Source organism: Artemia sp. Qi Xiang Cuo, chromosome 2 (genome assembly GCF_049724085.1).
Source record: "Artemia sp. Qi Xiang Cuo chromosome 2, ASM4972408v1, whole genome shotgun sequence".
NCBI classification, from domain to species: domain Eukaryota; kingdom Metazoa; phylum Arthropoda; class Branchiopoda; order Anostraca; family Artemiidae; genus Artemia; species Artemia sp. Qi Xiang Cuo.
Window position 1 is genome coordinate 12,020,053 of NC_142795.1, and position 27,820 is coordinate 12,047,872.

The 27,820-nt window shown below is 33.4% G+C and overlaps 1 protein-coding gene across 1 annotated transcript in view; it reads right to left on the bottom strand.

Annotated features, from left to right (window-relative positions):
- The window catches only part of Gcat (Glycine C-acetyltransferase), a 121,450-nt gene that overhangs the window by 36,426 nt on the left and 57,204 nt on the right, over positions 1 to 27,820 (bottom strand). Inside the window, exons 4-5 of the mRNA XM_089107981.1 lie at positions 24,881 to 24,982; positions 18,394 to 18,601 (exon numbers count right to left, since the gene is read on the bottom strand). Coding sequence (XP_088964107.1) covers positions 18,394 to 18,601; positions 24,881 to 24,982 — 310 coding nt within the window. The remainder of the gene's footprint in view (positions 1 to 18,393; positions 18,602 to 24,880; positions 24,983 to 27,820) is intronic.

The following is a 27,820-nucleotide window of genomic DNA, read 5'->3' on the forward strand; positions in this document are numbered from 1 at the left end:
TCCCCCTGCTACTCCCCTTGCTTGCATCACCTTTATGCTACCTAGTGTCCCTGTTATCAAATGGCTTGGTATTTCTATATGTGAGTCCGTAGGAAGCATCCGGCGTAAATTTGTTTGTGATTCGAAGGATAAGCTTAAAGCTGGTTATGCGAAAATAGTTGCAAACCGTGGACGTTTTAATAGGCATGGTCTTGCTAAGCTCTACTGTAGTTTCTGTGACCATGCGATTTTATCCGCTTCTGGGCTGTATCCGCTTTTTACTAAGCATGATCTGAAACAAATGAAGGTTAATTATTTTAGATACTGTAAGTTCCTATTGTATTTGCCGCTTGCTGTGCGCAATAGGCGCCTTGTTGGTCGTTATGGTGCAACAGAAATTCTATCCTCGCTTGAAACGGTGCAAGCGAAGATCAGTCAGGATGCTAGTATTCGAATGGGCCCACATCACAGTCTTATCCGTTTTTTTTATTAGTGATTATATTTGTGGTTAGACTGTCGTTGTTCTTTTTCTTTTTTTTGGGTTTGTTTTACTCCACTATTTTACATTTATTGTACAGTGGGTTAAAAATCAAATAAATAAATAAATAAATTTACTTCTTCGATGTGTACTGGATAATACACAAATGGTGTTTGAACAGTTTTGTCAATTGGAAATAGAGTTTAACGTTATACTATACTAAAAAGTCGATACTAAGAGAGATGTAGATGGCAAGAAAAGAATATTAATAACGGATAGCTTTACCTCTTCGATGTGTTCTGTATAATACACAAGTGGTGGGGTGATGGGAGCGGGGCGTCTTAGAAAACTTATAGTGCTGTACTGTGGGCCGAATTCCTAGCGAAAAACCCGTGTGGATGACTTGAAAATAAAATTTTTAACAAGAAATGGCTGAAAAGTGTTTTAGGGGAGATGGGTTGATGGCAGAAGGATAGGTCTGTGTTGTCTGAAACCTACAATTTGGGGTAAGTAGTTTGCTATCTGGCTTTTATGAGCTAGGTCTCCTAGTATTTCGTAGGTGTGTGTTGTCTGAAACTTATGATTTGGGGGTATGTAAATTACTATTTCGGGCTTTTCTGAGCTAGATTTTTTAGTCTTCCGTTGGTGCGTGTTGCCTGAAACTTTTGATTTGGGGTGCGTAGTTTGCTATTTTGGACTTTGCTGAGTTAGATTTCTGAGCCTTTAATAGATGTGTGTTATCTGAAACCTACAATTTAGGGTGGGTAGTTTGCTATTTCTGGCTCTTATTAGCTAGGTCTCCTAGTATTTCCTAGGTGTGTGTTGTGTGAAACTTATGATTTGGGGTATGTAAATTACTATTTCGGGCTTTTCTGAGCTAGGTTTCTTAGTCTTTCGTTGGTGTGTGTTGTCTGAAACTCATGATTTGGGGTGTGTAGTTTGCTATTTTTGACTTTGCTGAGTTAGATTTCTTAGCTTTTCATAGGTGTGTGTTGTCTGAAACTTATGATTTGGGATGTATAGTTTGCTATTTTTGACTTTTCTGAGCTAGGTTTCTTAGTATTTCGTAGGTGTGTGTTGTCTGAAACTTATGATTTGGGGTATGTAAATTACTATTTTGGGCTTTTTTTAGCTAAGGTTTCTTAGTCTTTAGTAGGTGTGTTTTGTCTGAAACTTATGATTTGGGGTGTGTAATTTGCTATTTTTGACTTTGCTGAGCTAGGTTTCTTAGTATTTCGTAGGTGTTTGTTGTCTGAAACTTATGGTTTGTGATGTTTAATTTGCTATTTCCGGCTTTTATAAGCTAGGTATCTTAGTGTTTTTGTAGGTGTGTGTTGTCTGAAACTTATGATTTGGGGTATGTAAATTACTATTTCGGGCTTTTCTGAGCTAAGGTTTCTTAGTATTTCGTAGGTGTGTTTTGTCTGAAACTTATGATTTGGGGTGTGTAATTTGCTACTTCCGACTTTTCGTAGCCAGCTTTCTTAGTATTTCGTAGGTGTGTGTTGTCTGAAACTTATGATTTGGGATGGTTAATTTGCTATTTCCGGCTTTTATTAGCTAGGTTTCTTAGTCTTTCGTAGGTATGTGTTGTCTGAAACCTATAGAAATAAACTATTTCCGTAAAATCTGAGCTAATAAGGGTTTTTGACCGTTAACTCTAGTTTTTTGTAAGAAAATTATGGAAAATACAATTCTCTCATTCAAATGTGAAACTTAAGTCCAGTTATGGATCGAAAAATAAACTATTTCTGTAAAATCTGATCTAATAAGGGTTTTTGACCGTAAACTCTGGTTTTTTGTAAGAAAATTATGGAAAATACAATTTTCTCGTTCAAATGTGAAACTTAAGTCCAGTTATGGATCGAAAAATAAACTATTTCTGTAAAATCTGAGCTAATAAGGGTTTTTGACCGTAAACTCTAGTTTTTTGTAAGAAGATTATGGAAAATACAATTCTCTGGTTCAAATGTGAAACTTAAGTCTATTTTTGGATCGAAAAATAAACCTATTTCCGTAAAATCTGAGCTAAAAAGGGTTTTTGACCGTAAACACTAGTTTCTTGTAAAAAAAATTGTGAAAAATACAATTTTCTGGTTCAAATGTGGAACTTAAGTCCAGTTTTGGATACTCAAAATAATGAGGGTTGATGGTTCTAATTCAATTTTTTTTTCATAAAAACAAACTATTTTTTTAAACTTTAAAATTATTCAACTTTTTTTTTTTTTACGTATCTTAAAATGACAAAATATGCTTACGGCTCTAACAATTGTACTCTATGATTGGTCAGAGACACGATGTGGCTTTCCCACTGGTATTCTTTGTCTGGTTATCGACACTACCTAGTCTATTGCATGTATTAAATCAGTATTTTTTACGCAGTGGAACGATAAACACACAAGTCATATCTTAAAAAAAAGTGAAGATGGAGCATTTTAATAAAGTGTGTTCACATAAAAAGATATAACTATTTCCGTAAAATCTGAGCTAATAATGGTTTTTGACCGTAAACTATAGTTTTTTGTGTAATAAAATTATGGAAAATACAATTCGTTGACTCATAGGTGAAACTTAAGTCCAGTTATGGATCGAAAAATAAACTATTTCTGTAAAATTTGAGCTAATAAGGGTTTTTTACTGCAAACTCTAGTTTTTTGTAAGAAAATTATGGAAAATACAATTCTCTCGTTCAAATGTGAAACTTAAGTCCAGTTATGGACCGAAAAACTCTATAAAATCTGTGAATATTTCTGTAAAATCTGAGCTATTAAGGGTTTTTGACCGCAAACTCTAGTTTTTTGTAAGAAAATTATGGAAAATACAATTCTCTGGTTCAAATGTGAAACTTAAATCTATTTTTGGATCGAAAAATAAAACTATTTCCGTAAAATCTAAGCTAATAAGGGTTTTTTACTGTAAACTCTAGTTTCGTGTAAGAAAATTCTGGAAAATACAATTCTCTAGTTCAAATGTGAAACTTAAGTCCAGTTTTGGTTACTCATAATGATGAGGACTGATGGTTCTAATTCGATATTTTTTTCATATAAACATACTATTCTTTTTTTTTAACTTCGAAATTATTCAACTTTATTTTTTTTTGTACGTATCTTAAAATGACAAAATATGCTTACGGCTCTAACAATTGCACTCTGTGATTGGTCAGAGACACGATGTGGCTTTCCCACTGGTATTCTATGTCTGGTTATCGACACTTCCTAGTCTATTGCATGTATTAAGTCAGTATTTTTTACGCACTGGAACGATAAACACATAAGTCATATCTTAAAAAAAGTAAAGATGGAGCATTTTAATAATGTGTGTTCACATAACAAGATTATTGTAGCATTGAATGCCGACAAGGAGAAGTATTTAAACTATGAAACAAGTACAAGTGGTAGCACTATTGGAAATGTATACATGCATTGTCATGACAGTAAGGAATTAAATTTCTTTGGAATACCGAAAAAATTCAACTCTTATGTTGGTGTTTATGCGAGATTGAGATCTCCAGAGATGATTGTGCTCAAAGAGAATGCCAACATAAAAATAATCGTTGATGATAGAGGAAAACTCCTTGCTACTGTTACAGGTAACACATTACCTGCTGATACATCCAATCGTCAGCTTTTGGGTATTAACATTCAACGGAAGGTCAATAAAAGAAAGGCCTACTCTTCTACTAATATCGTAAACCATATCTTCTCTACGTGCCGAAACTGTTACCTCTGTAAAAATAATGTGATAATAGACAGTGAAATTTCCAGAAAAATAAAAAGGGCATTGTCAGAAAATATCACTATGGATTATAAAGATGAATTGATGAAAAACAAAGCACCAGCAAACGTTACTGGCATTGATCAAAAAGTCAATGAACCAAATAATACCAAAGACGAAAAGAATATTGAGCCTGTTGATGAGACACCAGTAAAAATTGTGTATGACTCAGAATGGAATAATGATTATTCTACTGATTACGAACCAAGAGAAGACAATAGCTACAATATCAAGAGAGAACATGGTGAACTATTTTATGGAACAGATTCAAAATGTCCTAAGTTAATCATTGATATTAATAATGTATCATAATATAGTTTTGTATTAATATTCTACATAGCATTATTTCATTAAAAATATTACATTGTTATGTGCTCATTATTTTTAGCGTATGCTAGCATATGAAACGTTTAGAATGTCTGTTAAAATATTGGAGATGTAAGAAAAGGAATTTGCATGCATCTATTGTCAGACACATGGGATAACATTGACAAAATCTAGGTATCAGAATGAATAAATTCTTTATCAACATCCATTGCTGGATATGTCATTATGTCATTATGAAAAAATTGTAAGTAAGTAAGTAAGTAACAAACTCTTTCTTTAATTCATCTCTTGGATACACAATACAGAAATTTCATTCAGGAAATTATGAAAAAAAAATTGAACAAATTCTTTATTAACATTCATTATCGATTGAAGTCGCTTCCTAGACAGACAATACAACAATTTCACAAAATCTAAGTATAAGAGTGATTAAATTCTATATCAACATCCATTTCTCGGAAACTTAGGAAAAAGTTGTCAAAATCTAAGTGTTAGAGTGAATAAATTTTATTTATCAACATCTTTTGTCAGATACGTCGAATAAAATTGACAGAATCTAAGTGTCAGAGTGAATAATTTTTTTTTATCAACATCCTTTGTCAGATACATCAAATAAAATTGACAAAATCTAAATTTCAGAATGAGTAAATGCTTTAACAACATCCTTTATCGAATATGTCGGATAAAATAGACAAAATCTAAGTATCAGAGTGAGTAAGTTCTATATCAGCATCCTTTTTTCGGATACATAGGATAAAATTGACAAAATCTAAGTATCAGATTAATTAAATTCTATATCGACATCTATTTCACAGGCACATGGGATAAAATTGACGAAATCTAGATATCAGAATGAATAAATTCTTTATCAACAACGGTTGATGGTTATGTCAATATGAAAAATTTGCAAGTAAGTAAGTAAGTAAGTAAGTAACAAACTCTTTCTTGAATTTACCTCTTGAATACAAAATACGGAAATTTTATTGAGGAAATTATGAAAAAAAAATAGTTTCGCGAGAACCATCTTTTAGCGTATTTTAAGTTTATATGCAAAGTATTAAGTGCAAATTCATTTTGATTTTGAAATTCGTTCATTTTTATAGAAACTGCAATAGTTTCACAGGAAGCATCATTCAGCGTGTTTTAAGTTTAGAAGAAAAGCAATGAATGGAAACTCATTTTGATTTTGATGTTGGGTAAAAATTTAGTCATTTTTATAGAAACCGCAATATTTTCACAAGAACTATCTTTCATCGCGTTTTAGGTTTAAATGAATAGCATTCAATGAAAATTAAACTTTATTTTTATGGTGGATAAAATTCCATCCATTCTTATAAAAACGGCAATAGTTTTACAGAAGACATTTTCTGATTCAATAAATGCAATAAACTAGCTAGTGTCCATGACTGGACAATTCTTTTTTCTCTTTTTTATCACAAACAATTTTCAATGTGTGCAAGGCAGAGCAATTTCTTCATAATTTCCACTATTTAAGGCCCCCCTCCGGCCCACCCCGCCCCCCGGCCCGCCGCAGCAGACCCCGTGGCGCTTCCCGGCCCGCCGCAGCGGGACCCCACTTCCCCGCCCGTGGTGCTTCCCGGCCCGCCGCAGCGGGCCCCGCGGCGCTTCCCGGCCCGTCGCAGCGGGCCCCGCGCGCCAGAGGGGGCATTAAATAGTGGAATTTATGAACAAATCACTCTGCCTTGCACACATTGAAAATTGTTTGTGATAAAAAAGAGCAAAAAAAAATTGTCCGGTTATCGACAATAGCTAGTTTATTGCATGTATTAAACCAGAAGATGTTTTCCGTAAAACTATTGCCGTTTCTATAAGAATGGATAGAATTTTATCCAACATAAAAATAAAATTTAATTATCATTGAATACTATTCATTTAAAGCTAAAACGCGCTGAAAGATAGATCTTGTCAAAATATTGCAGTTTCTATAAAAATGACAAAATTTTCACCCAACATCAAAATCAAAATTGAGTTTTCATTCAATGCTTTTCTTTTCAACTTGAAACACCTTGAAAGATGTTTTTTGTGAAACTATTGCAGTTTCTATAAAAATGAACGAATTTCAAAATCAAAATGAATTTGCATTTAATACTTTGCATATAAACTTAAATCACGCTAAAAGATGGTTCTCGTGAAACTAATTTTTTTTCATAATTTCCTGAATTAAATTTCCGTATTGTGTATCCAAGAGGTGAATTCAAGAAAGAGTTTGTTACTTACTTACTTACTTACTTACAATTCTTTCATAATGACAATGACATATCCAACAACGGATGTTGATAAAGAATTTATTCATTCTGATACCTAGATTTTGTCAATGTTATCCCATGTACCTGAGAAATGGATGTTGATATAGAATTTAATCAATCTGATACTTAGATTTTGTCAATTTTATCCTATGTATCCGAAAAAGGGTGCTGATATAGAACTTAGTCACTCTGATGCTTAGATTTTGTCAATTTTATCCGACATATCCGATAAAGGATGTTGTGAAAGCATTTACTCATTCTGAAATTTAGATTTTGTTAATTTTTTTTTTATATATATGATAAAGGATGTTGATAAAAAAAATATTCATCCTTACGCGAGTAGATTAACACCATTAGCTAACGGTCTTAATAGTAGGAGCTGATAAATAAAATTATTCATGCCAGCCGCTGGATGGCTCTATAGACTTCTAAAGAAGTGTAACAAAAGTATCTACATGAAAATACATAAATCATAAAAATAGATTTTGTGAAGTGGCTGTGCTATCTGTCTAGCAATTGACTCCAATTGATAATGAATGTTAAGAAAGAGTTTGTTCAATTTTTTTTATCATAATTTCCTGAATAAAATTTTCTGTATTGTGTATCGAAGAGGTGAATTCAAGAAAGAGTTGGTTACTTACTTACTTACTTACTTACTTACAATTTTTTCATAATGACATAATGACATATCCAACAATGGATGTTGATAAAGAATTTATTCATTCTGATACCTAGATTTTGTCAATGTTAACCCATGTGTCTGACAATAGATGTATGCAAATTCCTTTTCTTACATCTCCGATGTTTTAACAGACATTCTAAACGTTTGATATGCTAGCTTAGTCTATAAATAATGAACACATAACAATGTAATATTTTTAATGAAATAATGCTATGTAGAATATTAATACAAAAATATATTATGATACATTATTAATATCAATGATGAACTTTGGACATTTTGAATCGGTTCCATAAAATAGTTCACCATGTTCTCTCTTGATATTGTAGCTATTGTCTTCTCTTAGTTCGTAATCAGTAGAATAATCATTATTCCATTTTGAGTCATACACAATTTTTACTGGTGTCTCATCAACAGGCTCAATATGCTTTTCGTCTTTGGTATTATTTGGTTCATTGACTGTTTGATCAATGCCAGTAACGTTTGCTGGTGCTTTGTTTTTCATCAATTCATCTTTATAATCCATAGTGATATTTTCTGACAATGCCCTTTTTATTTTTCTGGAAATTTCACTGTCTATTATCACATTATTTTTACACAGGTAAAAGTTTCGGCACGTAGACAAGATATGGTTTACGATATTAGTAGAAGAGTAGGCCTTTTTTTATTGACCTTCCGTTGAATGCTAATACCCGAAAGCTGACGATTGGATGTATCAGTAGGTAATGTGTTACCTGTAACAGTAGCAAGGAGTTGTCGTGTATCATCAACGATTATTTTTATGTTGGCATTCTCTTTGGGTGCAATCATCTCTGGAGATCTCAATCTCGCATAACCGCCATCATAAGAGTTAAATTTTTTCGGTATTCCAAAGAAATTTAATTCCTTACTGTCATGACAATGCATGCATACATTTCCAATAGTGCTACCACTTGTACTTGTTTCATAGTTTAAATACTTCTCCTTGTCAGCATTCAATACTACAATAACATTATCATGTGAACACATTTTATTAAAATGTTCCATCTTAACTTCTTTTTTTTAAGATATGACTTATGTGTTCCACTGCGTAAAAAATACTGATTTATTACATGCAATTGACTAGGTAGTGTTGATGACCAGACAAAGAATACCAGTGGGAAAGCCACATCGTGTCTCTGAGCAATCATAGAGTACAATTGTAAGAGCCGTAAGCATATTTTGTCATTTTAAGATACGTACAAAAAAAATAAAAAAATAAAAAAAGTTGAATAATTTCGAAGTTTAAAAAAAATAGTTTGTTCTTATGAAAAAAATATTGAATTAGAACCATCAGTCCTCATCATTATTAGTATCGAAAACTGGACTTAAGTTTCACATTTGAACTAGAGAATTGTATTTTCCATAATTTTCTTACAAGAAACTAGAGTTTACGGTCAAAAAGCCTTTTTAGCTCAGATTTTACGGAAATAGTTTTATTTTTCGATCCAAAAATAGACTTAAGTTTCACATTTGAACCAGAGTATTGTATTTTCCATAATCTTCTTACAAAAAACTAGAGTTTACGGTCAAAAACCCTTATTAGCTCAGATTTTACAGAAATAGTTTATTTTTCAATCTATAACTGGACTTCAGTTTCACATTTGAACGAGAGAATTGTATTTTCCATAATTTTCTTAAAAAAATCTAGAGTTTACGGTCAAAAACCCTTATTAGCTCAGATTTTACAGAAATAGTTTATTTTTCGATCCATAACTGGACTTAAGTTTCACCTATGAGTCAACGAATTGTATTTTCCATAATTTTCTTACACAAAAAACTATAGTTTACAGTAAAAAACCATTATTAGCTCAGATTTTACGGAAATAGTTTATTTTTATAGGTTTCAGACAACACATACCTACGAAAGACTAAGAAACCTAGCTAATAAAAGCCGGAAATAGCAAATTAACCATCCCAAATCATAAGTTTCAGACAACACACAACTACGAAATACTAAGAAATCTGTCCACGATAAGTCGGAAATAGCAAATTAAACATTACAAATCAACAGTTTTAGTCAACACGCACCGACAGAATTCCAAGACATTTTGGCTCAGAAATGTCAAAAATTGAAATTTAAGCACCTCAAATCGTAAGAATCTCACAGCACCCACCAATAATATATTAAAAGACTCACTTCATAAAAGCAAGGAATAAAAAAATAAACATTTCCAATCATAAGTTTCAGACAACACACACCTACGAAATACTTAGAAACCTAGCTCAGCAAAGTCAAAAATAGCAAACTACACATCCCAAATCATAAGTTTCAGACAACACACACCTATGAAAGGCTAAGAAATCTAACTCAGCAAAGTCAAAAATAGCAAACTACAAACCCCAAATCATAAGTTTCAGACAGCACACACCAACGAAAGACTAAGAAATCTAGCTCAGAAAAGCCCGCAATAGTAATTTACACACCCCAAATCATAGGTTTCAGACAATACACACCTACGAAATGCTATGAGACCTAGCTTATAAAAGCCTAAAATAGAAACTTACATATTCAAAATTAGAAGTTTTATCCAGCGCACACCAACAAAATACTAATACACTTGGTTAGGAAAACACTAAAATGGCAAACTGCGCATCCCAAATCATAAGTTTCAGATAACAAATACCTAAGAAAGACTAAGAAATCTAGCACAGAAGAGTCAAAAATAGCAAACTACACCCCAAATCATAAGTTCCAGACAACACACGCCAACGAAAGACTAAGAAATCTAGCTCAGAAAAGCCCGAAATAGTAATTTACATACCCCCAAATCATAAGTTTCAGACAACACACACCTACGAAATACTAAGAGACCTAGCTCATAAAAGCCAGAAATAGCAAACTACCCACCCCAAATTGTAGGTTTCAGACAACACACACCTATGAAAGGCTAAGATTTTATATATATTTAACATATGGATTTTTTTTAAGAAGTTTTTTTTAAGAAAAGAGTAGGTGACATTAAATAAATTATGAGATATTGATAAAGAAAATATGAAAGTCACCGAGAGGAGAAGAGGTGGGAATTAAATTTAAAAAAAAGAAACATATTAAGAAGACAATTCTTACTCCATAATATGGAAAACAATCCTAGTTAACACCTCATAGAAAAAAAAATAAAAAAATAACTTTAATAAATCAATTAATTTTAACATTTTGATTATTAAATATCAAAAAAATAAAAAATGAAAAGCTAAGAAATCTAACTCAGCAAAGTCAAAAATAGCAAACTACACACCCCAAATCATAAATTTCAGACAACACACACCAACGAAAGACTAAGAAATGTAGCTCAGAAAAGCCCGAAATAGTAATTTACATACCGCCAAATCATAAGTTTCAGACAACACATACCTACGAAATATTAGGAGACCTAGCTCATAAAAGCCAGAAATAGCACACTACCCACCGCAAATTGTAGGTTTCAGACAACCTATCCTTCTGCCGTCAACCCATCTCCCCCGAAACACTTTTCAGCCATTTCTTGTTAAAAATTTTATTTTCAAGTCATCCACACGGGTTTTTCGCTAGGAATTCCGCCCACAGTACAGCACTATAAGTACTCTAAGACGCCCCGCTCCCATCACCCCACCACTTGTGTATTATACAGAACACATCGAAGAGGTAAAGCTATCCGTTATTAAAATTCTTTTCTTGCCATCTACATCTCTCCTAGTATCAACTTTTTAGTATAGTATGACGTTAAACTCTATTTTAAATTGACAACACTGTTCAAACACCACTTGTATATTATACAGTACACATCAAAGAAGTAAAGTTATCCCTCAATAAAATTCTTTTCTTTCCATCTACATCTTTCTTAGTATCAACTTATTAGTAAAACTTTAAATTCTATTTCAAATGTACAACACTGTTCAATCACCACTTGTGTATTATACAGTATAAATCGAAGAAGTAAAGCTATTCATTGTTAAAATTATTTTCTTTCCATCTACTTCTCTCTTAGTATCAACTTTTTAGTATAACGTTAAACTCTATTTTAAATTGACAACACTGTTCAAACACCACTTGTGTATTATACAGTACACATCGAAGAAGTAAAGCTATCCGTTAATAAAATTCTTTTCTTGTCATCTACATTTCTCTTAGTATCAACTTTTTAGTATAGTATAACGTTAAACTCAATTTTAAATTGACAACACTGTTCAAACACCACTTGTGTATTATACAGTACACATCGAAGAAGTAAAGCTAGGTCAAGTCATAAGACCATCCCTTTTTTTCTCCATCTTAATACAATCCAATTCGCGAATGTTATCTAGCTCTGTTTTTTTCGTTATTATTCAAATATGATTGGTCATAAAGTCCAATTTACGAATACCCTTATCCCTTTTTGCAAATGTCAATCAAACAATCCTGGTTGTAGCATCCTTGCACTTTTCAGACATTTCTCGTTAAAATTGTATTTTCAAGTCATCCACACCAAAGAGTTATGATCGCAATGAATGGTACTTCTTATCAGAAAAAAATTGTCAATTGCCAAAAAAAACAAAAAAAAAACCGTCTAATTCTCTTATACAACCTTGACTATAGTTTCAAAACATGCTTGGCCACTTTTTAGGTAAAGGTCACTTTTTAAAATGTCCACGTGATACTGTAGTGCATATTCTTGTGCAATTCCATGTATTTTTTCATGTATTTTTGATATCTATTAATGCTTTACTACTCACAGTGAATGTTTAACGTAAGTGGAGGGGGGGGCAAGGTCTTGGAAGTTCCCATAACACACATAATTATCTGTTTTAATTTTAACCTTTATCTTCATTTGAAAAAAAAATTTCAGAAAATTTAATACGGTTCAAGATTTGTAATTTGAGCTGTTTGTATCTCGGCTTATTTTTTTTGGAAATCAAGAAAAAAATAGCGTAAAGTTTTCCACATTTCACTCATTTAAGTTCATGCGAGATTCGTAACAATAATAGTATCAATATTTATCGGCGGATATTGAGATCCCATTTTCGATTGTGAGATTTTCTATAAAGTCTTGAGATCTCCCAACAATTCGGTTGGTATGTAAACACTTGTATAAGTATACATTATGTCTTCTTTCCTTTTTTATACTTGTGCGTTTTTTTTTATTTCTGTCGCTGCCGGTCAAGTGACATTAATATGTTTGTGTGGTTTTGTACAACCTGGATATTAAATACATTTAGTTCAGTTTAATACAACAGTCCAATTGGTGATGTCCAACTGCAATCACAGAAATGAGATAAAGAGCTTAGAAGTGTTAATATCTAAACTGAGAATATTTAAATAGCAAAGTTTTATTTACTTTCTATTTACCTAATAAAAAACGACTCAATGCAATCACAACAAAAACATACTACCAACATAATGACAGTTTAAAGATCCATTTTACTAATAGATCTTTAGAATTAACGATTAGCAAATTTTTGCAAATATTAGCAAATAGCAAATTATCAATTAGCAAATTTAGCAAATATTATGTTTTGGAATTATTGGATTTTTCTAAAAAAAAAATAGTTTTTTTAAGTCTCAGTAGTTATGAGTGAGGCTGAGTCTTTGGATCTGCAGATCATGCCAGTCAATACATTTAAGTGGGGTTGAATCTAGTTTAGTGATTTCTGATCAAGGAGATTTCAGTGGCAGATAATTTATGGTTTCAAGCTTTTACATTCCAGAAGTGGATTTTGGTGCTACAAAGCATTTTATGGTGCTACAAAGCATTACACGGATTACATTCCTAAAATTGGATTTTGGTGCTACAAAGCATTTTATGGTGGTGCAATCACAGAAATGAGATAAAGAGCTTAGAAGTGCGGATTTCTAAACTGAAAATATTTGAAGAGCAAAGCTTTCTTGCTAAATAAGTTTTTTCTCCTTTTTATTTTCCTAAATCTGAGCAAAATTAAAAGAGTTTCAAGCAGCCTGTTTTCAAGGTTTTGAGTGGTTTAGGTCGTAAGTCGATATTAGCTTGTTTTTGCACTTTTTGAAGCTTTTTTGTGACTGCTATCGTTCCATTTTTTCGTCAGATAAAATTTTGTATACAATTAAAACAAGTAAAATTGTTTTACGTAAGGACTCGTATTTCGTGCGAAAAAAGGACGGTCATAAGCCTCTACAAAGTCCCTTATCTGATGACTGTCCCTAGGAGGCTTAAATTAATGGGGGGAGGGGCAGTCCTAATCATTAAAAGTAGTAACGAAGGTGCAAAGCCTCAAAAATAACTAACTAGGTGAATTAATTTTTCTTCAAGATAAAACACAAAACTAGCACAGAGCAAAAAAATAATAATAATAACAATAAAAATATAAATTAATTGAAAATTAATTAATTAAAGATTATTAATTAATTAATTAATTAAAGAAAAATAGCAAGATGTTTGATGCCTTCATTATTCTGCTATGGGAACCCAGATATAGATGTCAGCTTTTGAGTGACACTTCCTGGGCCAGAGAACTTAGTTTAGATACATTTTTTCTGCTATTTCTTCTATTTTTTTCTATCTCAAGCACCCTGCTGGAGGTATTAATAAAATCATGCTGAAACCTCCTACTACTGGTGTTTTATTGCTAGCAGGATGTGTGCGATATTATTATTATTATTATTATTATTATTATTTATTTCTAACCCACACTATACAGAGGTACAATACGTGGAGTATCAAGAAGAAAAACACACAAAAATGCAACGCAAATCAATATAGAAATAAAAGATTACCAGTTACAGAGTAACCCATAAAATTAAAAAAAAACTAAAACAAAAGAGAAATAACATGAAAGGAGGGGGAAAAGAAGAAGAGAAAAAAAAACTCACAACTTGCAGAATCTAATAAGCAATAACATACAGAAATATGGACACAAGCTGTCATTATTATTATCATTATTTGATTTTTACTCACTCTTTACAATACTAAAAAATATGAAGTGACAAAGAAAGAAAAACAAACAAACAAATTAAGGAAAAAAAAACTTACGACTGAAAAAACCTGATAAGGTGATGGTGCGGAGAAAAACGGATACAAGCGGCATTTGAAAGTTATCTTTGTAGTGCTTCCAGTTTTACAGTAGTATCAGGAACAAGAAATTTATTAATAATTACCCGGTTTTTAGTCCAAGGTGGAAGAAACAACAAAAATTTACAAAATCTAAAATAATTGATCCGGATTCTTTTTGACTCATTTTTCTTAAGAAGAGGAAAAATTCCAGAAGCAAAAAGAATTGAATGGTCACAAAAAGTTGAGTAGAGCTTGGCCAACGCGAGTTTATTATATTTACATCTATTGGCAACAATCTTAACATATCCTAATTAAATTTTCATATTATTATCTGAGAAGTCACTACAACGAAGAGAAGTACTAGAATTTTTGTTAAAAGAAAGAAATTTTACATTTATCTACATTAAGAGAAAGGCCTTTGTCTGAAAAAGAAGTATCAACACGAGAAACCCTGTTAGATAAACCAGTTTCAGTACGGCTTATAAGAAGCAGGTCATCGGCATAGGCAAGGTATGAAACATCAGAAAAACCAGAGAGATAGGTAGATGATATCTTTGCCAGAAATCCTGAAATACATAATTTAAAAAGGGTCGGAGATAAAACTCCACCTTGCCTTAAACCTATTTCACTTTAATAATAGAAGCTGGTGCCGATTTCAGCCGAAGAAAAGAATTAGAGTACCAGTAACAAAGAAGCATTATAACCGATAGATTGACACCACAACGATGAAGAGCAGAAAAAAGTGACTATGACATACACTATCAAAAGCTTTTGATAGATCTAAAGCACAAAGATATATACTCTTTCCCTTAGAAGAATTATCAAGGAGCAAAGAAGATATTGCACGATGTGTATGCTGACAACCTACTCCGGGCTTAAATCCAAACTGGTTATCTCTCTCAAGCATATTATTAGTCACAAAAGGTAGTAATACATGCTCAAGAACTTTACTAAAAGTGCAAGAGACAGTAATAGGTCGGTAAGAAGAGGAAATTAAAAGGGAATTTCCCCTCTTTAAAATTGAAGAAACAGCACCACACAAAAAATTTCCGGTACACTAGAAGTACAAATACACATCTGGAAAAGTAGATACAGATGATCAATAAGGGGGGAGCAATCTAATAAAAGGTGAAATCTAGATATACCATTATTATCAACATTATCTGATTTAAGTTTCTTAATTGCTTGAACTACGGATGAAATAGAAATGGGAATACAAAGACGCTGAGATAGGGGGGGGAAGAAGTCCTAAAAATAGCAGAAAGAGAATGAGTAATCAAAGAATGCACACGGTAATTAACATTAGAAAAAATAGCCGAGTAATGGCCATGCCGAGCAGATGCAGGAAGACAATCAGTACTTGGCACATCACTTCTAATCGACTCAGAATTAGTAACTTTTCGCCCTTCTCTCTTTGACACTGGAAAATCCATACCACGATAACGCATTGACTTAAGAATTTTTTTATATTCATTACGCGTCTTACGCTTAAGGTCAGATACAATTTCACAAGGCGGTCTATCACATTCATTCCAAACTGTTAACCAAAACTTTACTTTATTTTTCAAAGTTTTTAAATTAGGATGTAAAGACCAAATAGGTTTTTGCGTACCACATCTAATACGTTGCAGCGGCACTGCATCTGCCTCGGCATCTTTTAGACATTTAATTATTTGATTTTAATAGAAATCTAGGTCCTTTTTGCAATTCACTGGTAAGAAACACTGGAGCGGATGATAGGGAACTTGTATAGCAGACAGCAGGTTTGTTAGTGTAAACGCATAGAGAGGGACATCAGCTCTCTTCCAATTACTTTTTTCAAACCATTTTAAAGACCGAGGTACTTTACAAATACTTGCAAGGTTTATATTAAGCGTAAGAGTAAGTGAAATAGGGAGATGGTCTAAGTCTTGTTCTTCAGCATGTAGAAACACTATTGATGTAGTAATACTAGGTGATCAAATAATGTGATCAATATTGCTCTTACTGCCTGAATGGTGAATGTAAGAAAACGGATGAGTTTTGGGTATAATATGATACGATGGAAGGCAATCTAACAACGAATCATTTCTCACTGACGAATAATTTATATCCGTATTGAACTACAATGATCATATAATCTAGAGAAATAGAAAGAATTTTTTTCCACTAAAACCTTCAACGTGTTGCAAGCTTTAGCATATCTAGTCATCGATCTGGCAGAACGATCATCATAAGGCAGATAAGAATTAATGAAAACTGTAGTGCCCATACGAACAGCCAAAAAAAAACTCATCCGAGTAAAAAATCACCGGCGAAACCAAATTAGGATTGCGCTTAAAAACACAAGCTAGCCCACCGGATGGGCGGCCTCTTGTGGCTCTGGCAGTAGTAAAAAACACATTATGATGAGGGCTCCGACGCAAAACGTTAATGCTAAAGTCTGTAAGAAGATGCTCCTGTTGACAGACCAAAACAAAATCATTGCAGAGCTCATCAATAACGAAGTCCTTATCCTTTGTACCATTAATATTAAACGATATTATTGAAAAATCCAAAATCATTGCAAAATGGGGGAGCGCAACATAAGTTCCTTAGATACTGGGCAGGAAAGACTATAAGAAGCATGATTTTTACCACTTAATCAGGTGCAGTTAATTCCATCTTTGAAATAAGTGGACTGAGTGAAGGAGTCTTCAAATTCAAGCTTGACTGACATAGTCTGGCCCAGTCTATTTGCGCTTTTTATACCTTGCAGTCTATTAATAACTGAAAGGTCGAGATCAACTGGGAAACCTCTGAGAATCCCAAAAAAGCGCTTGGATCATACTTTAACTGTTGCTCCGGTAATAAAGTTCTGAACTGATGCACAAAAATCTTCAGTTGCAGATTTATCAATATTGACATACCGTCTGTCATTAACAGGTTTCACGCTACAAACTAATTCATGCCCAGCTATTAGATCGAGAATAGATTTGCGTTTAATTGGATCAGACAGATCTGAAGGCCCTTTAGAGACAATAACTGTCGTATGAGTGTCAATTGATGGGGTAGGTTTGGTTAGATGAAGAAAATTCAACTGATAATTGTCAAGTTTCCCTGACGTTTCAACAACTACTTGTTGTAGCTCTTAAAACTTAGAGAGTAGAGAAGTATAAGCATTTGCAGGGAGATATGGCACCTCAGTAGGTCGCTTTAGCACAAACATAAGTAAAAAAGTGTCGCTACTGTCAAGAGATCTTAACAGAGAAATAATGTCACTAAAATGACTAGATAGTGCATTGTTCCCCTTACGTACTGAGCAATCTGACTCAGGTGCACTTATTTGCCACAGTAAAATTTTAGCTTCTTTGACTATGTTCACGTCAAAAAACTCCGTACCATGTTTTTTGATAATATCCTCCTCAATTCCGCTTAGCAAATTACATTGAATAAAATTCAGTACTGGAGAATATACAAGTTCAGGCGTTTCGTCAGTGCTTTTCATGGCTATTGCAATCGATACACAAATTAAAAAGTCACTGTATTAATTCAAGAGAATACACTGAATTAATGAATATCTAAATATAGGTCAAATTAAAAGCAAACTCGATTCAATTTATAATCCTCTTAAAGTTAACTCAGGTCAACAACTCACTTGGAATAAATTATGACTTCACCGAAATAAATCCAGACAGGCAATAACATCCAATACAATTTTGGTGTTACCTTATTGAACTCTGAATGTAAACACAAATACCCAAATGTATTTGTGAAAGGGATGTTTGTACGGGTGCAAAGCTTTAATTTTTGAATTTCTGTCTCTTTCTTAGGTCTTTTTTCCATATCTAGGCTAACAACATAAAATATCAAAAAGGCTGTTTCTGCTGTGGTAAGAAAACAAGAAATAGATGAGATGGAAGTATTTACCTGATATATCTTTGTGCTTATATCGAAACTTTTTTGCTTTGCACAATCGAATACCATCAATGATTGATGCATGGTTGAGCTCGTCTGACAGGACGGCGTCTTCTGGCGTCAGTAGAACTTCAAATAGACCTGCATTGGCGTCAAAGCAACTTGCATACAAAATTGAATCTTCCCGTTCGTGAAACCGAGCAATTTTTTCTTCTAGCTCCTGTAGAAATTTACTGAATTAATTCATTATTGTGTCACGTTCCTACATAATATTGTGATGGTAAAATCAATATGTAGGGTATCCACGAGGTCAAAAATAAAACCATTAAAATCTTGAGAAAATCACTAAATCAGCAGAAAAATCACCAAAAGAGTGTACGGCTTTCTTCTTAAAACCGAAAGATATGGTGTAGTTTTGAATTATCAATGTCTTTAGAAAAACTTTAAGGGAATTTCTTTTAGGAAATAGGAGGTATTCTACATAAGGACCAAAAGAAAATTGTGATTGTTGATGATAGTGACACCACCATGGGCAAACAGCATTGTCATCCAACTGAGGGAACAAAGCAAGGTAAGAAAATCGTCGTCGATGTAGACACTATGTTGGTGACGTGCCAGCTCTATGCAGAATTTCACTAGCCAAAACACTTGGGTGGGGCAGTAAACTTTACTAACTTACCGGTCACTTTTTCCAATTGGTTTTTATCTAGTCAGTAATTTACATAATGCCCATTTCTTTCATACCTTATAACCTAGAAAATAATTGCCTCATCAATTTTTTTACAGTAAGAAGTACAAGGGCGGATCAAGGATTTTTTTTTAAGGGGAGAGGTGCAAAATAGGTTGATCCGATAAACTTGCGTTAGGAGCAAGTTTAATTTACGCAAACTTGCGTCAATTAAGAAAATTACACTACTTTCGACTACGTTCGGGGGGGGGGGTGTGCGCCCCCTGGATCCGCCACTGAAGAAGTATTTCTACAACCAATTCGTATCCTAAAAAGGGTGATTTTAACCGATTTGGATAGGGTTTGTCATTTTAATGGTATGAACTAAAAACCCTTTGATCTTATAAAAAAGAAACGGCTGAATTTAACTGAGTGTACTGATGCTGATTTCCATGCCATCTAGATCTAAAACAATCTGTGATTTTCACGATTATAATCCAGAGATCATATTTTCAAAGAATTAAGGTCGTTTCTGGGAAAGGCTCTCATAGCCATCACGTTGGCTTTTCTGTCTTGGCTTTTTCTCTTTCTACAATTAGCCATGTCTTGATGCAACCTACTGCAAAATACTTGATAATTTCAATTCAAAATCAACGGACTTGGTCGAGGCCTCTTTTGATTTGAAATTATCAAGCATTTTGCAGTAGATTGCATCAAGACATGTCTAATTGTAGAAAGAGAAAAGCCAAGACAGATAGTCCAAGTAATTGAGAGATCATTGTTTAAATGGGTGTGGTACGGGTAAATCGGTGGAGTAATTTCGACTACCTTATTGGACACATACTTGTTTGTTAGTTTTTGGAAAGGCACGCCTGCCTAGAGTCTCAGGCATGTGGACCAAGAATTTAAAATTGACATAGGACCGTTAGATTGCCTGGAGTGAGAGGCAAACAAGGCACGCCAGCCTATGGTCTTAAGAAGGTTGACGAAGAATTTAGAATTGACATAGGACCATTAATTTGCTTGAAATAACAGGCAAACAACCGTTTAAAGCCATCTTTATCTTCCAAATACTACCTATTTGTTGCCTAAGCTCAGCCCCACATTTTGAGATGGACATTTTGTTCAGCATAATTGAAAATATTATAGCAATGTCTCTGAGGATGTTTTACCTCCCGAAAGTCCCCGGGGGCAGGTCTGAAGGTTATGGACTATGCTCATTGTTTACGTACAGCATTGGTTGTTATGGAAAGTATGCAGATATTTTTAGGGAGAATTTTTGCTGGTAGTGGGGGGGGGGGGGAGTTTGGGGTTTATGGGGAAGATCTTTCCGTGGAGGAAGTTTTCTGGGGGGAAAGGACATTGCTATAAAGGGGGTGCCAGATTTTCCAGCATTATTTAAAAACACGATCAGAAATCAAATAAAAAAAAAACAAGTTTTCAACTGAAAACTTTTCAACATCAAAACTTAAAACGAACAGAAACTATTACGCATATGATTGGGTTTACCCCTTAGTTATTACCTCGCTCTTTACGCTAAAGGTTTTTTAAGCACTTTCATAACAGCTATTTATTCTAATTAATGGCCTTTGTGATTAAAAGTTCATTCTTAATGAATTGGAAAAACATTCGAACTTTAGCATAAAGAGCGAGGTATTGACTAGGGAGGTGAACCCTCCTAATATACGTAATAAAAATATACGAATATAGAAGTTTGTTACGTAAGTTAATTCGTAAGTTAGGTATATTTAGTACTAATAAAAATGTTCGTAAATGAAATTAAACAACTTTCGAGAAAGCAAGTTAGCCAAAAAGAGGAAAATTAATATGCAAATTTTGTTTTAATTATTCATGTACGGTGAGCCAAAATCAAAACCTGCATTAATTTAAAAATGTTCAGAAATTAAATAAAAAAACAAGTTTTTCTAACTGAAAGTAAGGAGCGACATTAAAACTTAAAACGAACAGAAATTATTCCGTATATGAAAGGGGCTGTCCCCTCCTCAGCGCCTCGCTCTTTACGCTAAAGTTTGACTCTTTTTCACAACTCTATTTTTTAGAACAATACAAAACTTTAGCCTAAAGACCAAGGCGTTGAGGAGGGGACAGCCCCTTTCACATACGGAATAATTTCTGTTCGTTTTAAGTTTTAATGTCGCTCCTTACTTTCAATTAAAAAAAAACTTATTTTTTATTTTATAGAAATAATTGTTACAGAAATTATTCCGTATATGAAAAGGGCTGTCCCCTCCTATTAAAGTAACAGCTTTAGTCTTAGTGTCATAATAGTGCCATTCGGTGGGCACACTAAAATGTGTTAAAACTCCTTCAGTTTTTTTTTTCTTAAAAAAAATTCTTTTTTTTTAAATAAAGTTAAAAAAAAAGTTTTTTTTTCTTAAATAAAGTTCAGATTTTTTGTTTTTGATTTTACTAAGGATGTCTTATCAGGTATATATGAAAAAATATTTGAATATTTCTTCTTTACCAAGCTGCCGACTTCCTCATTGCGGTTTCAAATCTATTTTATGATCGTGCCGGGTTAATGCTGTCTTATTTTTTATCCAAATTCAAATAAGGAGGTGAAATATTTAAAAATAAAGCTTTTTAACATTTAGCTGTCTTTGGTTTAAGTCGTGGTATCAGGCACATGATGCGAGTGCTGTTTATTGTAAATTTTTTATAAAAACTGTCATTTAAAGGTAACTGTTGTTCTTTGGGAATATTACTGGATACATTACCAAACCCATTGGGTTTCTTCTACAGACATGCTAAGTGACTTGTGAAAATTCAAGCTCAAAGCAAGAAGCCTTAATCTGCAAACTTTCCTCTTCAAGACTTAAATAGAGGGATGATAGAGATTGATGGGACGGGATGGGAGAAGGCTGCAGGAGCGATAAATTCCTCCGGGCTTAATTTCGCTGTTGAATTGAAGCTGATCAAGATTAGCAATCTGAAAAAGATCACCTGAGAAATAAAATTATTATGTCTGTTGATGGTTTAATTCTTAAAGATGAAATTCGGGCTGAGGGCACGAGATCTTTGATTGGGAGATTATTTTGTCTTTGCTATATTGAAGTAGGTCATACAAGTAGCAGAACATTTTCCTGTCTCCAGGAGATCCACTTGAAGGGATAAGACTGCATGAATAGGGTATATTATGATAGGCATACCAGTAGTTCCCCTCGAAAATTCAAAATTGCTTCTGCTAGTGCGTCCCATCTAATATAGATTTATTTGTGCAAATGCATATTCAAAATATTGAAGACTGCTCAACCCTTGGACAATTTAAACCTATTTTAAGTTAGTGATTATGCATGGGAGTGATAACTGATATAACTGGTTTGTTCTGCCATAAAACCTATGGAATCCTAATTTCGGTTGTCCAAAGATATAACAGTGAATGCCACTTTCTACAATTTTTTGTTAGATATCCTCCTATCCTATTTCGCCTACGCTCTTTTCATTAGTGCAGTCCAGATTCGTTTATCGTGACTCCCTCTATGGGTTCGTTTAGTAAATTGTTACAGAAACGTGAAGATATTGTCGACAGCTTTCAACAATTTTGTATTTTTGCCAGAAGAAAGATCACGGATGCATATTTGTTTATTTTGTTTCTTGTTTTTTTTCCAAGGGTGATTGTATCGGCCCAGTGGTCCTAGAATATCACAAGAGGTCTCACTCGAACGGAAATTAAAAGTTCTAGTGCCGTTTTTAAGCTAACAAAACAATTGGACGGCAACTAGGCCCCCTCCCAAGCTTAAGTCTTCCCCAAAGTCACCCTATCAAAATTCTGAGATAGCCATTTTGTTCAACATAATCGAAAAATCTAATAACTATGCCTTTGAGGATGACTTAATCCCCCACAGTCCCCGGGGGAAGGGCTACAAGTTATAATCTTTGCAATTTTTTACATATAGCATTGGTTATTGGGAAGTATACAGATGTTTTCAAGGGGGATTTTTTCCGGTGGAGGGGGGTTCATCAGGAGGGATTACGTAGGAGAATCTTTCCATCGAGAACTTTTTCATGGCGGAAGGGAATTTTCCATGAAGGGGGTCCCGGATTTCCCAGCATTATTTAAAAAAAAACCCATCAGAAATCATATAAAAAACAAGTTTTTTCAACTGTTGCTCCTTACTTTCAGTTCAAATTATTATTATATATATATATATATATATATATATATATATATATATATATATTCGATTATATATATATATATATATATATATATATATATATATATATATATATATATATATATATATATATATATATATATATAATCAAAATCTTTAGTGGCCAAAGTTCTTTGTGATGAAAGGAATGTGTATGAACAGAGTGATAATGTTTTTGTCGCTGACGTACGTGAAGTTTTACTCCTGCCCTCGATGCCACCAGCAAAAGGTGCTTTTTCAAGTTCAACTCGTTATCTTCAACGAAAAATTTTCCCTATTGAATTTAAAACTCGACGAAAACTCTGCTGCGTCGTTGGGTACGAAGCTTTTGAGAAATGTCACGCTGACAACACAGCAAGTGATTTGCGAAGTCCATTGAAAAATTCTTGGGAGTTGAAATGCTTGAATTCTGGGCTGACAACTAAACAGCTCAGAGTAAGAACTGGACCATTTCCGAAGCTCTTACTTTACCTGTCAATGATCATAGCCACCACGACCTGAAGTAAATTCGTCACAGGTTTCATTCCACATGCCGAACAAACATTGCTGCCGATGGTCATAATAGTTATATTAAAAAGAAAATTTGGTGGTTTGACAGATGAATAATTAAGAGAGTTTTTGAAAGATTATCAAAGAGTTGGGAGCAAGTTAGAAGGGTTAAGAGCGTAATACGAAAATTTTATTTTAAATTTTCTTTTGCTTTTCATCTCTGAGTAAACAACTCATTTTTCTTCACCCTTTGTACAGGCTAATGAGCCTTTGGGGGAATAATACCATTTAATATTGTATGTGTATCTAATGAAGAATAAATCTTATCTTATCTTATGTAAATTGATGATTACCGATTGTGAAAAGTGGAAAGAATTTGGGTAAGCTCCCATTCTAAGTCAGACTCGGCAAAGAGTCTTACTCTAAGAATGATTTTTTGAGGATAAACACGAAGAAAAAATGGCTTTTACCTGAATGTAAAAGTGCTAACAGACGAATTACAGAGGTGAATTGAAGAAAATTGTGGAATTCTATTGCCGTATGCTCTATTTGATTTCTGAGATTCCATGCTGATAAGTACCGGTGTCCAGGATTTGTCAAACGAAGGAAGTTACGACGATAAACTGGATTCATCGATGTGCCATTGGAAGCTTGGCGTGCCAGTGAATTGCTGCAATTTTCTAACTATTCTTCTTGATTCAGGTTTAGTATTATAAGCTTCATTTTTCACATCAAATAGCTCTTAACTTTTATGCTAAGGTAATAGAACATTCACGAAGGAAGCCATGGCAGAACCAGGAATGTTAAGTTTCCTCTGCTACCTTCACAATTTTGCACCGTGTTTCTCCGAAAGCCCCCGGCAGAACCTTGAACATGATTCCATTTTATTCAGTTTAGCTCAGTGTACAAATAAATTTTCATGCAAGGAAAGAAATACAGAAAAATCAGTTTAAAAAATTACTAACCTGATGATTTCAAGGATGATCTCTAACCTTAAAAATTTAAGGAAAAAGATTGGACACTACTTAGTTTTTGAGCCTTCAAAATTATTTTTGAAAAGTGGAGAAACCAATTGTATGGTTAAATATTTAATTTCCTTAGTTTGAAAGATCTCTTTTATGCACCACATACAATTATACACGGAATAAGAGAGTCTTTTGATTACCTTGTGAATATCTTGCGTCCCACAGATAAACCTGACTGAACTCAAACCTGCTCCGTACTTTTTTAAGGCATCAATCCCAGCTTGAATTACTTCTGGATGACTCTGTAAATATGTTATAATTACACAAACACACACACACACACACACACACACACACACATATATATATATATATATATATATATATATATATATATATATATATATATATATATATATATATATATATATATATATATATATATATATATATATATATATATATATATATAATTATTATAATTATTATATAATTATTATTAAATAAATGTATATATATATACATTTATACAATATTATTATATATTATATTGATATTATATTATATAAATAAAATTATTTTATGTATATAAAATAATAATATTTTACTGCTTTCTTCTGTAAATAACAGTAACCTATGTAAATAACACCAAACCTATGTGACACTTCATCCATTTTTTTGACAAATCTCCAAAACCCCGCACTGTTGGGAGATATAGCTTTCACGAGGGTCTAAACAGAGATGCTGGCTAACACTTACAAAACCTGAAAAAATACTGATCAGATTTTGTTTTTGTCACTGGCGGAGTAAATTTTACATAGGGATGTCAGAAACAAAACATGTGACACAAAAAACTCGGTATACAGCCAACCAAGGGTTCTCTTATCAAATTGGTTCTTTATCAAGAAGCCCATAAGATTTTCTTTATTTTTTCTTTAATAAATAAATTGTAAACTTTCTAGTGGATCTGATTGATGTTCCAAATAGAGTGTCTAAATACCTAAGTGAAATTGAAGAGGAGTTTGTAACTGGACCAACGTGGATTGTGTCAGTAGAAGTGCGATCTGGTTCAAATACAAGAAACTTAGTTTTGATAGTGGCTGCTAAGAGACCAATTTCATTCAGTCCGGCGCGACTAACATCTACGGCCTTCTAGTCCCCATCAAGATTATTAGCTAGAAGAAGAATTTTGCTGGTATAGGACAAGTGACTTACATCCATATACGGCTCAATTAAGCATGGTAGAACCTGACAAGTAACAACTCTGACAGCATTATTAAATGTTGGTGGACTGAGAATAGAACCTTTCTCAATACCTTGGAACACACCAATGTTGCCTCTGTAGGAAGGTGAAATAACATAATTAATCACATAAATGGATTAACTTTACTTATAAAGAGAGACAAAATTGCTATTGAGTGAAGAGGAGTGAGTGAAGTGAAGTGAATGAGTTAGTGAGTGAAGGAAGCCTATGAAAGGTCAGTAGCACAAACGTAGAGGTTAATTTTTGGACTTTCTATGCCTGTCAAGATTCGCTTGAAAAGTTGCAAGGGCATTTTACACGCGAATTCTTTTACGAAAACCAAATTGATTATCGCTGTGATCACTCTTCGTACTAATTTCATTATAGATGGGTTTCTCAAGAAGCTTTCCAATCGTCGGAGAAACGATTATCCGTGTACTTGGATTGCAAGAATCCGGATCTTTATTTTTCTTTGGAATATGCGTCATTCAAATAGAGCCTTAGATATATGCTGCTGGGCAATATAAACCTAAGACGAATAAGATGACAGGATGTTCAAACAATTTCAATTTCCCGTAGGTCACATATCCTGGCTATAGTCTATCAGAACTTGATGCTTTTCCTCGCTTAGATGGTGAATATATTCCGGAGTAGATGGCGGCGTAATGTTGATAAAGTTTCTAGCATTATCTACCGTTCCAAAACAACGCAAAAGTATATTTTGAAACATTGCGCCAAGAAGATCATGAGATCATCATGAAGACCATCAGATAATAAGGAGGAGAAATGACTGTACCTGGGGCAAATTCAATCGGACTGTCCTCAGATGAACAAGACAAGGTAAGTTATGACCAGTGCCGCAAGAAAATCTTGGGCTATTTTTAATGTTCTACGAAGTATTACAGGTTTAACGCCGTTTCCGTTGCTGCACAAATTTTATATATGCACACTTTGTATATGCGACGTTCTGAAATAAACTACCTGACCTTTAAAAGTCGCAATCGGCCCAAAAACGAAACCAGATTTTATGATCGTTTTATAGCTCTCTTAAGTTTGACATCTTCGCTTCACTGTTTTTTACGTGTCCTAAGTTGATTTTTTTTCTAAATGGAAAAAGACGATATATATACATATATATATATATATATATATATATATATATATATATATATATATATATATATATGGTTCTTAAGGAGCCTACTAGAGATGAGTAGGTCCGTTTAATTATAATATTATCCATATGATCTTACAGATCTTAAATAAAAAATATTACGTATAAGACTACTGACACTAATTTTAAAAAAAAATACTTCATATTGTTGTTTTTTCCAAACTCAATAATAGCTAAAAATTTGCTTCTATTGTATACCTTAAACTCTATTCTGCCGTGATAAGAAGAGAGATCGATGTCGATATCTGCTTGTTATTTTTACTTGAATTTCAAGGGGTCAGTTAAGGCCGTACCCAGGATTTTGTTTCGAGGGAGGATAGGGTTTACTCAAAGATTTTTTTTCGGAGGGGGGGGGTACACAAAAAACCTAAAAAATAACGCATAAAAAATTGGTTTATATCCATTTTGTTACGTTTTTACGAGTCAGACAAACTTTTTTTTTGGAAGGAGGGAGGGTCAAACCCCTACAACCCCTGGATACGGCCTTGGGTCAGTTGACCTTATTATTTAGCTTCCACCTCCCCTGGAAACGACAGAAAATTATATTCATTGAAATTCGAATTATCTAAATCAAACATTTTTCTAAACATACATTATAACCTTGGGAGGACGGTGAATGATTCAAATTATCTTTTTCTTAGCAGAAAAGCCTCATATAACTTACAAATTATTGAAATTTAATGGCGAACATATCTTACACGATGTGACATTGATGGTTGCTTC